This window comes from Chrysochloris asiatica, unplaced genomic scaffold (genome assembly GCF_000296735.1).
Source record: "Chrysochloris asiatica unplaced genomic scaffold, ChrAsi1.0 scaffold00039, whole genome shotgun sequence".
Taxonomy (NCBI): domain Eukaryota; kingdom Metazoa; phylum Chordata; class Mammalia; order Afrosoricida; family Chrysochloridae; genus Chrysochloris; species Chrysochloris asiatica.
In genome coordinates this window covers 10,142,931-10,159,935 of record NW_006408557.1, presented here as the reverse complement: position 1 = coordinate 10,159,935, position 17,005 = coordinate 10,142,931, and the positions used below count along the sequence as shown (strand labels likewise).

At 40.0% G+C, this 17,005-nt stretch overlaps 1 protein-coding gene across 1 annotated transcript in view; it reads right to left on the bottom strand.

The window, feature by feature from the left end:
• The window catches only part of LOC102837054 (chromosome unknown open reading frame, human C20orf26), a 529,862-nt gene that overhangs the window by 249,099 nt on the left and 263,758 nt on the right, over positions 1–17,005 (bottom strand). The window contains exons 15-16 of the mRNA XM_006860747.1: positions 14,053–14,259; positions 7,678–7,812 (exon numbers count right to left, since the gene is read on the bottom strand). Coding sequence (XP_006860809.1) covers positions 7,678–7,812; positions 14,053–14,259 — 342 coding nt within the window. The remainder of the gene's footprint in view (positions 1–7,677; positions 7,813–14,052; positions 14,260–17,005) is intronic.

The following is a 17,005-nucleotide window of genomic DNA, read 5'->3' as shown; positions in this document are numbered from 1 at the left end:
GCCGTTCAGTGCTTATCCTACAGCACTATACCAGGACTTCCAGTGGAATACTACTCAGCAATAAAAGGAATGAAGTACTGATACACGCTACAAACTAGCTTAATCTTGCACACATTACACTAAGTGAAAGAAGCCAGACACAAAAGACCACATATTGTATGAAATACAAAGTCACCAGAATAGGCAAATCTATAGAGACAGAGAGCAGATTATTGGCGTCCTGATGTGGCTTTGTAGGATAAGCACTGGACCACAAGGTTGGTCTGGACTGCAAGGTCATCAGTTCAAACTCACCAGCCGCTTCTCGGAAACCCTATACAGGGTTGCTATGAGTCAGAACTGACTCGATGGCATTTAACAACAACAACAACAGGGCTTCATAACATAAGCACCAGACTACAAATCACAAGGCTGGTGGTCGAGTCCACTCTCTGGGAAAAAGATAAGGCTTTCTACGCTCACAAAAATTTCAAGCCTTGGAAACCTTACACAGGGTCGCTGTGAGTCAGAATCAACTCAAAGGTACTTAACAACAACAACAAGAAGAAGAAGACTGGGGAAACAGGGAAAAGACGACTGTTACTGAACACAGAGTTTCTGTTTTGGATGTTGAAAAGTTCTAAAATTAGATTGTGTTGATGGTTACACAACCCTATGCATAAACCATTGACTTGCATATTTTAAATAGGTGAATGGTATGTTATATGAATTATATGTCATAAAGTAAAAGGAGCTCTGGTAGCACAATGGGTTATGAGGTGGGCTGCAAACCACAAGACTTGCAATTGGAATCTACCAGCTGCTCCGCAAGAGAAAGATGAAGGTTTCTGCTCTCATCAAGATTTATAGGCTCAGAAACTCCATACAGGGTCACTATGAGTGGAAATCGACTCCACAGCACATAACCACCACCATACAATACTATTGTTAAAGACAAAGGGGAGAGGGAGGTTCCTATTAAAGAAAACACAGATGAGACGTAGGATTGATTTGTGACAATATTGAGACATTAAGAAGAAATTTTACTTGCTACCATTCTCTTATCACACTCCAAAGGCTGCATTTTGACATCCTGTCCTAGTCTAATTTCTAAGAAAATTCAAGGACTGTTGGTCATGTTACTGACTCACATTTGCCCTTGCCACACCAACCCCAACTCCCAAATAGTCATCTGACAGGCATTTACTTGAGCATTTTCGAAGCACACAGTGAAGCCACTCACAACATGGAACTTCTGGTAGTTGTGTGCTGTGGAGTCGATTCTGACTCATAATGACCCTGTATTGGGTTTCTGAGATTATTAATAATTATGGGACTCATGTACGACACATAGCGGCCCGGTATTGGGTTTCTGAGATTATAAGTCTTTACAGGAGCAGAAAGCCTCATCATCCTCCCACGGAGTGACTGGTAGATTCAAACTGTTAACCTTGCGGTCAGCAGTCCAACTCGCAACCCACTACACTACCAGAGGTCTTGATCATGGGAAATGTATAATGTAATCTATATGTGGGGTCATGATTTCTTCCTTCTTCCTCAGTAGTCACCACCATAATTTCCAAAGGTTTGTACCATCTTGCTGATACAACACAAAGAAGACTGCAGACAGCCTGGCCAGCCTCACATCCAAAACTGACCCGGCACACCAATCTGGCCCCTTATGTCTGCTCCTTCCCCTCTGAGCCCAGCCAGGCCAGTTGGCCTGCATCAAACCTAAAAGGGGATGATTCAGCCAAGAGGAAAATCCAAACTGCTCTGGAGGAAAGCCAATTCTCTATGGACCACCTTTTGGTTTAAGTAGTTGTTGCCAAAGACACACAAAAAAAATCACTATACCAAGCCATCTTCCATTTTTGAGGCTTTGTTTCCTTATAAATGAGAATCATGATATCAGTAGTTTAGTGTTTTAAATAAGAAAGTATATATTTATCATAGTGGTTTAAGGTACAACTTCTGGCATTCAGCTGCCTGGGTTTGAAGTTCTATCCAGGTATTAGTAGCCTTTAGACGAATCAGGTTACCCCTTTTAAGTCTGTTTTCTCACAAGAGCATTAAGGATATTTGTTGTTGTTAGATTCCAATCCAACTCCTGGCAACTCCATGCATGCGAAGTAGGACTCTGCTCTCCAGTGTTTTCAAGGCTGTGAGCTTTTGGAAGCAAATCTTACAAAGTGCTGCTGGTTAGGTTTGAACCATCAACCTTTTGGCTATTAGCTGAGTGCCTAACTGCACCACCCATCAACTCTCAGGATGATGATAGCAGAAAACTATTTACATGTGCTGATGTGAGGCTTCAATGTGATGGTTGATGAGCTTGATACCTACTACTAGCAGTGGTGGTAGAATTTGTGTGCTGTCGGTTCTGATTCATAGCGAATCTGCATAGGGTTTCTGAGTGTGGCTGGTGGTTTTGAACTATGGAACTTGTAGTTACTAGTCCAGTATTTATCCTATAGCGCCACACCAGGACTAGCAGTATTAGTTGTGGGGATTGTGGCTGCTGTTAGTAACAACACTTTATAATCTTCCTAAAATGGAAGAATTACAATACTTTAATAAACTACTGATTTATAATCATTCTGAGGTACACTTAATGTAATGTATAGAATGCTAAACTAGATAGTGCACAGAGAATTGGAAAGAAATGTCCATAGAGTCCATATTATTTTAAAACAAAACAAACAGAAAACCTCCTATGAAGGAATTTATATAAAGTGTCTAGGAATTTCAGAGAGTATTCACAATAAATGAAACAAAATGGATTTCCCTACAGGTAGCGTAAATGCATAGGGAATGGCTAAGAAGGGGTTTCAAAGAGCAAACTTGATTTGCAGTCATGACTCAAAGTGGGTTAATTTCAATTCAATAATATACTGCCATGGTCACATTAATAATCATCAGTGTACATATAATGCTTACAAATATGGGCTTGCCTTTTTAGAACTCTCTGCTTAGATGTTAAAGAACTGATTCTATCCTACACAACCAAAGGAAGTCTCAATGATGCACAATGAAAGTTATGAAGTTAAGGAAGGGGCTGAGAAACAATTAAGCTGGGGAAAATCTAGCAGGTGCTGGGAGAATAATACAATTTCCTAGGATGGCAGATGTACAAGTGAAACAGTATCCAGTAACAGTCCATCAGATGGTAATTATAGCTGGACTGGGGAAGAACAGCCGAGATGAAAAGGGGCAATTCAGAGGGTAACTGAATGCCAGTGAGTGACATCTTCCTGAGAGAGCACATACCAAGAAAAAGCGGGGTAGCACTTAGCTCTAAGAAGGGGGTGGGGGTAAATAAACCGCCATTTTTCTTTGTATGAGAACAAAGGGGAAATGTGAAGAAACCAAATGCACAGAATCCAAATGGAGGTCTCCAAAGAATTCATTAGGCAAGATTCAAATAGACCATCACTAATAAACAACCACAAGAAAACAACAACAGGCTTTGATCACCCTGAAAGTATAATTTATCAGAGAGGATGATGGTTTGATTTGGACCCTGAAAAAATTTTAATGCAAAGAGAGAGAAATGAGTTCATAGTAAATCCTATAACCACTATAAACCAAGATGAATTAAAGTGACTGAAATAGTTATATTGTGGAACTCTATTAATACTGATGTGAGGGGAAGGAACTTTTTAAAATTTAAAACAGATTTCCTGAAGCTTAGTAAGACAAATGAAATCAACTCAATAGCAATTTACAACAAGTATGATAAATAATAATTATTTTAAATCCGAGTGTTGGAATGAGAATGGTGGCTTGGGCACAAATACTCGGTCTCCCAAATTCCACAAAATATGGATCTAATGACACCATGAATAAGTTTTCTCTTGATACTAGACTCCTACTATCTGGGCAGCCAGTGCTGGCCCTCTTTACATCCATGGTCTGATAAAGTTAATGAGATCAGTCCCACATTAATACTGACAATAGACCAGAAGTTCTTTGAGGGCAGAGATGGTGTGATCATCATCTCTAAACTCCTGCAGGAATGAAGAGAGGAAAGAAAACAGATTTGAACCCAAAGCAAGTGTGGGTCAACCTGTTCCATCACTTTTAATTAAAATGACCATTCAATCAATCAACCAAATTTCAAGTGTACTGCTTCTAGTACTCATGCTGATAGGCTGTGACTATTTGTTAAATTAAATTAAAAAAAAAAAAATCAGAGTAATTCTCAGAATGTAAATGCACAGGTCAAAACAGCTCATTCACGCTGGGAAGACAATTATTATCCAGGTCCATCCCATGTGGATTATGGCCTTCGTTCAGGAAAAAACTCTCTTATCCATGAAATCATACTGGTTGATTGTGAAGATATTATTATAAACCTTTGAAGCTTACATCTCTAATGTATGATGGAAAGCATTAACGTTTTTCTAGGCCCTCTCTTATGACCTGACGTGGCGGTCAGTTAGTACAAATGATAGGGAAGGTATTGTGGCAGGGACACGTATCATTCAAGTCAGGCAGAGACTATCAGGACCTTAGGATGGGGGGCATATTTCCTGCCATGCAGTGATGAATTTCAATCACTGCTGGCTTGTGCCAGATTCAAATTGGCAACCCACCGAGATGAAACACTTTCTATCCCATTACTCATGCCTGGAGTGATCTGTTCCCTTGAAGATTGGCTTCCTAGGTGAAAGCAAGGCAATGGATGGTTTCTTTGAGATGGTTTTAATAGAATAAAAGGTATGACAGGTGAGTGGCTGGCAAGAGAAATGTGGGGGTATGGTGAGGGAGCCAAGGGGCCTACATAGAGCACCATGCACTGGGGTGGGGAAAAAGATGTGAAATTTGGTGGTCACTTAGCAATAACAATGATTCATCCTCCTTGTTCAGCACAACTCTGCTAAGAAAACAGTACATATAGTAATTTTTCCTAAAAAATTCTTTTGGGGTCACCTGGTCTCAGATAGCCTAAACTACAAATACCATCTAAAATGCTTAAAAGAGGAAAATAATTATAAATAAAATAATTCAGTATTTTAACCTTGACCAAACTTTTAAGTATCAGTATTAATGTGGAACTGATCTTATTAACCTTATCAAACCATGGATGGAAAAGGAGCCAGCACTCGCTGCCCAGATAGTAGGAATCCGGTCTCAAGATTTTTACTAAAACCTTTAAAATTTTCAAGAATGAGTACAGTAAATAGCAGTAAAAGTACTTCCTTAAAGTCAGAATTCAACAAAATAATACATAAAACAGTGCAATACACAAGAAAGTGCCCCAGCTTTACTATTTCCCCACCTGTTGGCTAAGAGGCTATCTTCTCAAATCTTGTTTTAAACAATTCATCCTATGCCTCAGCTTGTATACTCCAGGGCTCTCTGGTGGTACATGGCAGGTAGAACTGGCCATTGAAAAGGGTACTAAGCATGAGACGTGATTTCAAATTATATCACCCCAGGCAGAAGAGGCTCTGGTAGCACAGTGGTTACGAATCGGGCTGCGAGCCGCAAGTTCAGCAGTTCGAAAATACCAGCAGTTCCGTGGGAGAAAGATGAGGCGGTCTGCTCCCGTAAAGATTTACAGCCTTGGAAACCCTGTGTAGGGTCGTTATGAGTCGGAACCGACTCCACGGCACGTAACAACAACAACAGGCAGTAAGATCAGGACCATTTTAATGAAATAAAACATTTTCTCTGGCCTTCTTTCCACTCTAAAAATTCCCAGGGGAGAAGGTTTCCTGCATGTTCAAAGAATCAGTGCTTGCTCCACTCAGCTCCCTAGCCAAATGCACCCTAGCCACATGTAGCTGCTGACTCGTAAGGGCTTTTCCTAGCTCAGTCATACTTGACGGTGCCTCAACATTGGCCACAAAAGAACAACATCTCTCATCCTTACCCTGGTCTGTTACTGCAGCTGTAGAACAGTGCCTGGGTGCAGCATGTACACTGACCCACAGCCCCTTCATGAACCAGCATGCATCATGGAAACTGTGCTCAGTGACAGAGAGAGAACATAGCCCCACCTCTGATACCAAGACTGTGCCTTTCTTTGCACTAAACTTGTGAGTCCTGACTCTCACTCCAAAGGAAGAGGTCTTTTCCAGGATTTCTGTTCAGTCTACCTGTTGTCCCTTCCCACAGGCCCTCCAGGAGGGCTCAGGTAGTTCTCATCTCTCACGTGAACAGACCTTAGTTACACTGCTGTGGACCCTGTGATCTACAAATGAAAAGAAGTGTATTTCAGGTTTACTTCAAAATAACGTGCACAAGGGAAAACGGGTGCAGATGGGTAGTATTTAATGCACTCAAGTGTGATCTGTGAAAGGTGTCCACCCACCACCACCATTACTAGTCCCTGAAGATGTACGTACAGAGATGGAGAGAAATATTCAAAAGCTTTAAACAGCAAACTGACAGCTGTCAAATCCAATAATAAACTAATTAGACTTAAAATTTTGTCTGTTTTTTAACCTCGTTGTCCCCCGCCCCCCCAGTAACTTACTTTTTACAAAGCTATCAGTTTGTGATGGATTATATATTTGAAAAAAAAAAAAGGCCCTTCACCACAGTCAGACTGAGAAGCCCTATTCTACATGCCTCTCTCTGCTTTTGTGTATGAAGTAGCATTGGTGAAAGTAAGGGCCACCTCTAAGTGGGGTCAGGGCCGGAACCACTTCCCCTGGACACGCTGTAAAACGGGGCTTGGCAGGAGCTGTGGAAGTGGTACCTCCTGCAGGCAGAGGGGTCAGGAGTTGTTTGTTCGGAAGGCTTCCTGCTCTCTGATGAGCATCTCCAGGCTAAGAAAAGGCAGTAGACTTTCCACTCCTGGCTTTTTCTCACAAGAGACAAGATGTTGGTCCCCGAGGAGCTACTTTTTGTTTGGTTCTGTTTAACTTTTTTAAGTCCTGGTGTGGGCTAATTCATCAGACTGCAAAGTCATTTGAACTGCAAGGTCAGTGGTTCAAAGTCACCAGCTGCTCCTTGGAAACCCTATACAGGGTCACTATGGGTTGGAATCGACTTGACGGCGTAAAACTATAATATCACTTCTAAGTCACCTTGACAAAATTATGTTCTCTAGGAAAGTTACTGAAAAGGATTGTGTGGCCATATACATGTGAGAGCTATGCTCTGTTGCTGTTCTGGTAATAAAAGTGGTCAGGGCATTCCCTTTAAGGTCAAAAATCCCTGCCACCGCAGGGCAGCCAATGAGCTCCTGTTAATCACCCCCAGCTGCCCACAGAGGAGTTCAACAAGCCCAGTTTAGGACTCAGGACCTAAACATCCCAAATGCAGTCAGTTCTCTTCTCCCTGTCAGCTTTGTTCAAGAATGAATAACAACTGACTGCCTTGAAAGCAAGACATCCGTTCAAAAGGGGGATCTGCTTTTAAGGAAGGGGAGGGAAGACAAAAATAGGCTCACTCGGGCTTGACTCCAGACTGTTTGTCCGGGGCCACAGCAACCACACGTGGGATCATAGCCACAGTGCTACTGTGGGGTCATGTGGTAACTGTTTTCAGGCTTGCTGCGAAATAACCACTTGAAGGAGAGGGCTGCGTGGAGCCTGCGCAGGGTGCCGCTTGTGAGGGCATGAGCCAGGCTCCCTGTAATTAAGAAGCAGCCTGCTCTGCAAAGACAGTGCTGCCACCCCATCTGCCAAGCCCGCGAGAGCTGGCACCACGCCTCCCTGCCTGCTGCCGCCCGTTACCCACCAGATCCTTGGAGACCTCCTTTGATGGAGCATTCATGCCAAGCTTTTCCAGAGGATAGACAATCTGTCGTCGTGGTCGCACGGGAACCAAGTAATGAAGGGCAGATGTCAGGGAGTGGGCGTAGGGACTCTGGAGCTGAAAGACAGCAATCTATATTTTAGGGGAGAGAATGTCAGAGCAGCATAGCACAGATGTCTGCATGCGGCTTTACAAATACAAAATCCTTAACACGGCCAAATAGGAGAGGAGAAAAAATTAGCAAATAAACAAACACACTCTTGGAGCAGAGGAATGAATTGCAGATAATGCCTGACACTAATGAAGATAATTACGAGAGTAATTACATTACTATCTCTGTGGGAATGACAGATAAACAAGTGGTTTGGTTTATGGGATTTTTCAGTACAAGTATTTTCCCCAGGAGGATATTCTTCTCCATAGTGATCATGAATCAGCTTGATTTGACCCCATTAAGCTGTGCTATCTGAGTCCTGTTAACCTTTGCCTGTTTGGCATGCACTGCTTTAAAAAGACACATAGATAAAAATGTCATCCAAGGGGCAGCTTAGCATAAATGTGAAAACCCTCCTGTTTGTTAAAGATACCCACAGCAACTTCAGTTGGATGTTTATTGGTAAAAGAACTGTCTTTAAAAAAAAAGGATAATACTGGAAAGTGTGTACGCTGCTGTAAAGGGAGTGGAGTGGAACTGGATCGTTTTATTTTGACTTAATAGTAAATTGTAAGATTAATAGTAAAGTGTAAACAGAATTTATTCTTTCTGAAGTGAACTGTGATAAGCCATATTCTTGGAAGATGTTTTCAACACAGTTGTTGTTGTTAGGTGCCGTGAAGTTGGCTCCAACTCATAGCGACCCTACGTACCATAGACCCAAACACTGCCCAGTCCTATGCCATCCTCATATGTTGGAGTCCCTTGTTACAGTCACTGTCAGCCTATCTCATTGAGAGTTTTTGATGTTTTGTTTTGTTTTTCTTGCTGACCCTCTACTTAGCCAATCATTATGTCCACCTTCAGGAACTGATGGTCCCTCAACATCTAGCTTCTATGGAGTCTTCTGGCTGTACTTCTTCCACACAAATTAGTTTGTTCTCCTGACAGCCCATGATATATTTAATATTCATCACCAACACCATAATTCAAAGGTAGCAATTCTTCTTCGGTTTTCCTTATTCATTGCCCAATTTCCCTATGCACACAGGCAACTGAAAATACCATGACTTAGAGGTCAGGAGCACCTTAGTCCTCAAAATGACATCTCTAGTTTTTAACAGTTTAAAGAGATCGTTTGCAGCAAGTTTGCCCAACACAATACGTGGTTTAATTTCTTGACTGCTGCTGCCATGAGCAATGACTGTTGATCTTGTTGTTAGTGTCATCGAGTCGGTTCTGACTCATATTGACCCAGTATAGGGTTTCCGGTTTTGGCACTGTGGGTTAATGCGCTGGACTATAAGGTCAGTTTGAACTACAGGGTCCGTGGTTCAAGCTCACCAGCCGCTCCTTGGAAACTCTATACAGGGTTGCTATAAGTTGGAACCGACTCGAATTCACCAGTCGTTCCTCAGAAACAACATAGGGTTTATGAGGAGTGGCTGGTGAATCTGAACCACTGACCTTATGGTTCAAACTGACCTTGTGGCCCAATGCATTATTCCACTGCACTACATCAAGACAACTTTAATCTTTTCTCCATTTATCATGCTGCTGCTCATTACAACAGGTGAGAAGTGCTCTTTTATGTTGATGTGTAACCCAAACTGATGGTTATATGCTTTCATCTTCACCAGTAAATGCCTCAAGTCCTCTTCACGTTCAGCAAGCAAGGTTGTGTCATCTTCATAGCTCAGGTTATTAATGAGTCACCTCTAATCCTGATGCCACGTCTTCTTCATATTGTCCATTTTCTCAGATTATTTGCTCAGCATGTTATTGTTGTTGTTAAGTGCGTTGGTTCTCACTCATAGCAGCTCTACATAGGGTTTCCAAGGTTGTAAATTGTTGTGGGAATAGAAAGCCTCATCTGTCTCAGGCGGAGTGCCTGGTGGGCTAGAACCACCAATATTGCGGTTTGCAGTCTACTGTTTATCCTACAAGCCACCAACCATAACACACACCTTTCCTGATTTTAAACCACACAGTATCCCTTTTATTCTGTTTGAATGACTGTCTTTTGGCAAACAGGTTCTGCATGAACACAATTCAGTGTGCTGTAATTCCCATTCTTCACAGTGTTATCCATAATTTGTTACGATTCATACAATCAAATGCCTTTGTGTAGTCAATAAAATGCAGGAAAACATTTTTCTGGTACTCTCTGCTTTTAACTAAGATCCGTCTGACATCGGAAATGACATGTCTTGTTCCACATCCTCTTTGAAATCTGGATTGGATTTCTGGCAGTTCTGTCTGCTACAATTTTTTAAAAACTGTCTTCAGCAAAATTTTACTTGCATGTGATACTAATGATATTATTTGAGAATTTCCACCATTCAGTTGGATCACCTTTCTTTGCAATGGATACAAATATGAATTAAATACAGTCATCTGTCTTCCAAGTGTCTTGGCACGGACCAACGAGCACTCCCATTGTCATTTCCATTTCTTGAAACATCTTAATTAGTATTTTGTCAATGCCTGGAGTCTTGTTTTTTTTTTACCAGTGCCTTCAATGAAGCTTGGATTTCATTCTTTAATACCAGTAGTGCTTGATCACATGCTATCTTCTGAAATGGACGAATGTCAACCATGTCTTTTGGTACCGTTACTCTGTGTATTTTTTTTGTCTTCTTTTGATGCTTTCTGTTTTAATAATCATTTAGCTAATTATTAAAACTTGGCAGAAAAAAAACAGAACATGATATTCTTTGTTTCTATTACAGTTACAAAATTTTAGTTGTTTTGATGAAACCAACTGAAAAGTATTGTGGTCACTTAACCTTAAAAGTTAAATTGTAAAATCCAAATCCGATAAATGTCCAAAAGGTACATTTATTGAATTTAAGCTTTAAGCACAGAAAGTAAAATTAAACCACAGATGCATTTAATAAATAATGATTTAAATATAACTTGGGGAACAGGGTGGCTTTGTAAACTAAGCACTGGACTGCAAACCACAAGGTCAGCGGTTTTAGTCCACCAGTCATTCCATGGGAGAAAGATGAGGCTTCCTGCTCCTGCCAAGATTTACAGGCTCAGAAGCCCTATACAGGTTTGCTGAGTCAGAACCAACTCAAGGATACTAACAACAAGAACATATTACTTATTTAATGTTCTGAAAATAGCTCCCAGCATTTCTAAGAGCTTCTAAAAGTCACTGGAATGCTTAAGAGATTATTTGCATAATGAATGCAAATGTATTTTCTACCAAACCAGCATGTCCAAGCAATATAATGAATAAAAACTAAGACTTTAATATCACATCCTAAAGGCCACAAAATTGGTAGTTGGCCCAAATGCAAAGGAAAGGGAAATTGTGCAGGGCTGGAATTTTCTAGCAAAACAGCTTCCGTCCCAGCCTTTTACATGGTTATCATGCTACATTTTGACAGGAAAAAGTAGTCACTATAGCAGATCCCAAATCACATTCAAACCTTTTCCAAGGCTCTTTCTTTCTTCTTCACTCTCTTGTATTTCTTGAAAATATTTTTGTTAAGTTAAGCTACACTAGCAAGATTACTATTAAACGCATGCTCTATGTGCTTTTCCATTTACTATGTTTATTTTTTTAATCTAGTTTGCTCACTGTAGTTACTACTACAAATAAATATGACAAAAGTCAAATAATCTGGACAGAATATGAGGAAGCTTTATGATGTGATGAGATATCGTCAACCTAGTTTAGTGGTTGTATCCCATTGGTCCTTGAATCTGCACAGAGTAGAGGACCGATGCTATCCTAGAGCTGTGAACAAGGGAAACACTGCCTTCATGGCAAAATAAATAATTTCAGGTAATTAACAGCAGAATAAAGACATGTGGAAACAATTTGAAGAATCTGCTATTTGTGCATGCACATATACAGAATGGGGAGCACGGTAGCTCCATACGATAAGCACTACACTGTGAAACCAAAAGGTCTATGGTTTGAACCTGCTAACTGCTTCATGGAAGAAAGATGAGGGTTTCTACTCCCATGAAAAATTTTAAAGTCTTGGAAAGCATATACTGGGTCACTATGAGTTGGAACCAATTCCACGGCATTTAACAACAGCAACATATATATAGTATAGACACATTATGTATGTGCCTACCCAAATTTTTGCTCCTAATAAGTATGTGCAGATCTTATACATACAGAGTTATACAGATAGTCATTATATAAAGGTTACTGGTATCATATATCTTCATACTCTTATGGGGGTAGTTTTAGTGCACATTTGTAATATTTGATAGTAAACCAATATTTTTCAAGAGGATTGATTTATTTGATATGTTCGTTACTAAAATGTTCTTTGCATGAGAGAATATGATTGGATCGTTTTGGCACTGAAATTATAGTAATACACCAACAGAAAAAAACTATTTGATTTCCATGCGTCTTAGAGCACTTTTGCATAGTTTCTAGTCTCTGTTTTGCCAATATAGAAAAGCTAGCAAATTGTGCTTCTCATTACATCTATGTTAATTCTTGCAGAAATTCAAAGCCTTCTGGAGTTTCACAGTAATGTAAAAAAAGAACCATATTTAATATGCTGTTGTTAGGTGTTGTTAAGTCAGTACACAGCAACCTTATACACAACAGAATGAAACACTGCCCAGTCTTGTGCCAGCCTCAAATCATTGCTATGCTTGAGTCCACTGCTGCTGCCACTGTGGCAATCCATCTAGCTGGGGGTCTTCCTAGATTTTGCTGTTGTCCCTCTGATAATATGTCTGAAGTATGTTTCCAATCTTTGCCAGTAATTCTAATTGCCAGTAATTATCAGTACATCTTGATTGCAAGTTTGATCAATTTCAGATATAAGAAGTTGGCAGAATTCTTCAATGTCATCATCACTGGCTTTTGTTGTGCATAAGTTTGAATAATAGTTGTATTAACTGGTCTTCCTTTTAGGTATATGGAAATTATTCTACCACATACAATGATGTACTTCAAGACAGATCTTAAAATGTTTTGGGTTTTGATGATGAATGTGATGCCATTCCTCTTCAATTTGTCATTCCCACATAGTAAATCATGTAACTGTCAGATTCAAAACAGCCAATACCAGTCCATTTCAGCTCACTAATACCTAACAGTCCTGGTGTGGTGCTGTAGGATAAGAGTTGAACTGCAAGGTCAGTGTGAACCACAAGGATGACAGTTCAAACTTACCACTCACTCCTTGGAAACCCTATACTGGGTCGGTATGGGTTGGAATTGATATAATGGCACTTAACGACAACAACAATGCACAGGATATCAATGTTTATGCATTCCATTTCATTTTTGGTGACAACTTCCAGTTTTCCTAGATTCATACTTCATACATTCCATCTTCTGATTATTAATGGATATTTACAGCTATTTATCCTCATTTTAGCTTTGCTCCATCAGCAAATGAAGGTCCTAAAGCTTTACTCTACTCTCATCATCATAGTCAACTCTACTTTAAGGAGGCAGCTCTTTCCCATTTGTATTTTGAGTGCTTTACAAACTGAGGGCCTCATTATCCAGCATTCTGCTGCTATTCATCACGTTTCAATATTCAATATTCTGGTGCTATCTGACAGCATTCCACTACTATTCATAAGGTTTTCAGTGACTAAATATTTGGTGTGTCACCAATGTATAAGCACTGGACTGCTACTAAGTGAAGGTTACAGGTTCAAACCCACCAGCAGTTCCACAGAAACCATATACAGAGTTGCTATGAGTCAGAACCAACTCAACAACACAACAACAGATATTTGGAAGCGGTCAGTATCTCCTTCTTCCTTGTCTGTTTTAGACTGGAAGCCCAGTTGAAAACTGTCCACCATAGGTGATCCTTGTTGTTGTTAAGTGCTGTTGAGTTGGTTCCGACCCATAGCAACCCTGTATAGATAGGGTTTCCAAGGAGTGACTGGTAAGCTTGAACCACTGATTTTGTAGTTCAAATGGCTTTGCAGTCTGGAGCATTAACCCACAGCACCACACCAGAACTCATGGGTGACCCTGCTAGTATTTAAAATTGGTGGCAGAGCTTCAGAATCACAGCAACACGCAAGCCACCACAGTATGACAAACTGATAGATGAGTAGAGGATGTTCACCATAGCCATTTTGAATTTAGAGTCATGTGACAATGAGTCCGGAGGAATGAAATACAGCCCATCTAGTACACTGTGAGTACCAGTGGATGGAAGATCCTGAAAGTTATAGTGTTTTACCTTGCTGGTCCTGCAGTGTGGGTAAACAGGGTAGTACAGACAAGACTTAAAGCCTAAACGAAGAATCTCTTTTAGAAAAAACTTGGTGTAGTGCCGAAAAATAGGGTTCATGGCAAAGTGATGCAAGTGCCCATGTTCCTCACGCTGGTGGTGACTGAAGTAGATGAAATCTTCAATGTTGTAATGGGATCGTATGTACTCAATATCCTAAAAAAAAAAAAAAAAAAGATGGAGGGGGATGTTGAAAACGCATTAAATAAATTACACATATTTTCTGATGAACATCTTTTAAGAATTAAGTTAAGTACGTGTTCTCTCCTGGTGTTTACCACCTTATTTTCACTGTTAAATTTTTTAAATTGAAAACTACATTTCCCGAAAGTCATTTGTACTGATGGTTTGTCTTTGGAGGGTAGTTAGACATCTTTTGAATTTATCCATGAAGCCATGACTGCTAAAAACTTGAAAGTCAACTGGCCAGGTGGCAGGAAAGCAATTGTTCACAACTGTTAGGTCAGATGAACAGGAGTACATCACCACACTGACCCAGGGTATGCAAAATTCACAGTGGGACCACCAAACCTGAACAGTGCCTGCAGCTCCCCACTTCCAGACCAATACAGTATCTGAGGCCCTGCCCCTGGCATATGCCTAGACACACACCATGCACCGGGCATACGCCTAGACACACACCATGCACATAGTCTCACACCTAGAGCCGTGCAGCTATATAGGCTGTGCTCCTAGACTCCTTACAAGATGACCTACTACATATCTGTGCAGTAGTTGTACTCCATCCTAGTCCCTCTGCTATCTCCAGCCAAGTCAAACATCACAAGCACAAATAGCCTGTCTCAATATCAGAAGTACTCAAAGACAGAGATAATGAAATAACACAAGCCAAAGCTCCTTAGCAAGCTGTCCTGTACAGCTAAGAAGAGAAGGGCCCGTGAACCACTGGAAAAAGCATTGAACAAGAAGAACTATCTAAAGAAAAGAGAAAGAAGCTAATTTCCTGATTTACTAAGGCACAAATAAATAAATCTTAATGTCCCATATATAACAATTATAAAACATATGAAGAGACAGAAAGGGATGGAGCAAACAAATGAATAAAGCAAGGGGTCAGAAATAGTCCCTGAATAACAATTAATGGACTTACTCAATTAATATTTCAAAGCATTCACACTGATAATGTTCAAAGAGCTAAAGGAAAACATAGAAAAAGATGTAATGGAAATCAGGGGGAAAATACAATAAAAATGTCAGTAAAGAGATATCAATAAATATAGATAAATATAAAAAAATCAATAAAAATAGAACAACTGCAAAAATTGGAGGTTAAAAGTAAATTAACAAAAATGAACAGAACCATGGAAGACACAGAGTAGAACTGGAATGACAGAAGACAGGGCCAGCAAACGTGGACATAGGGTCTTTGAGATTGCTCACTCTGAAAGCAAACTGAAAAAAGCATGCAGAAAAATTAACAAAGCCTAAGAGGAGGACTCAAATGTGGCAACAATAATGAGGTTGGCCCAGGATCAGACATTGTTTCATTCTGCTGTGCATAAGGTTGTTATGAGTCAGTGCCGACTCGATGGCACCTAACAACAACAACAAGAGGAATACCATGAAGAGGAAAGGTGGGACACAATTAAGAGGGACACATTTAAGAGGAATAAATTATATATAATGGGAGTTTCAACAAAGAGAGAGGCATAGGCCCAAAAAGAATCTTTTAACAAATAGTAGCAGAAAACATCATGAAAGATGGAAATTTCCCCATAAATCCTAAAAGACATTCACAGATGCACAACATAATTAGACTCTTGAGAATAAAGAACAACAAAAATTTTTTTAGAATTGTCACACACAAGGAATTCCAATAAGATTAAATGCTGATTACTCGACTGAAATCATGAAAGCTAGAAGAAAATGGAACAATATAGAGTGCTGAAGGAAAAGAATTATAAACCAAGTATAAAACACACCAAGCAAAGTCATTGTTCAAAAACAAGAGTAACTTATGACATTCCCAGAGAAAAATGCACAAATAAATGTTTTAAATATATAAATAAAGAAGTAATTAAGAGCATTTGTTGCCACTAGACTAGTCCTACTGGAAATTCTGAAAGGAGTCATCCAGAAAGAAAAGTAACAACATTTAAAAGCCACCTGAAATGATATATACATAGAAGTAAAGCAGACTCAAAGAGAAAACATTTACAATATAGCATCACATATATAATACTGAAGACAAGAAAGAAGGAAAAGATCAGCATGGATATCAGATGAAACTCTGAAACATGCTCTCCAGCATAGACAGACTAAAGCAAATGGAAAAAGTGAGGAGGTACAAGAGCTGAATGGAAATTCTCAAATGTCAGCTCGAGAAGACAAAGGTCAAATATTAAAATGAAATGTGCAAAGACCTTGAGTTAGAAAACCAAAGGGAAGAACAGCTAAGCATTTCTCAAGCTGCGGGAACTGAAGAAACAATTGAAGTTTTTCTCTGGTGAAAGGTGATGGCAATAAGATTCAAATGATTCAATGAAGATTCGTATGATTCAATGGTGAGTAATTTGCTATAATGACTAATTGCAACTGTCACAACTGTAAAGGCAGAAGTTTTGTAACAAAAAGAAGGGAGCAGTTTATGTTACAGTCCAGGGACAAAGAACCTTAGGACCATCAAGGAAGAAGAGCACAAGTGGAATGTGGGACCTTATTCAGAGAAGCAGTGATTACAGAGACAGAGATTAGGGCATGGAGAGACAGAGTCTGAGGACTCTAGACTCATGGAAACAGAAAGGCTGTGTGCTGGCAGCCAGGTGTTGGTGGCCAGGAGGCATGCTTGTAAAATGTATCCTTTGGATGTTTAAATGACTATATATTTCTAAGTGATTTTGAGTACACCCCCCCCCCCGCCAAAAAAACAACAACCAATAAA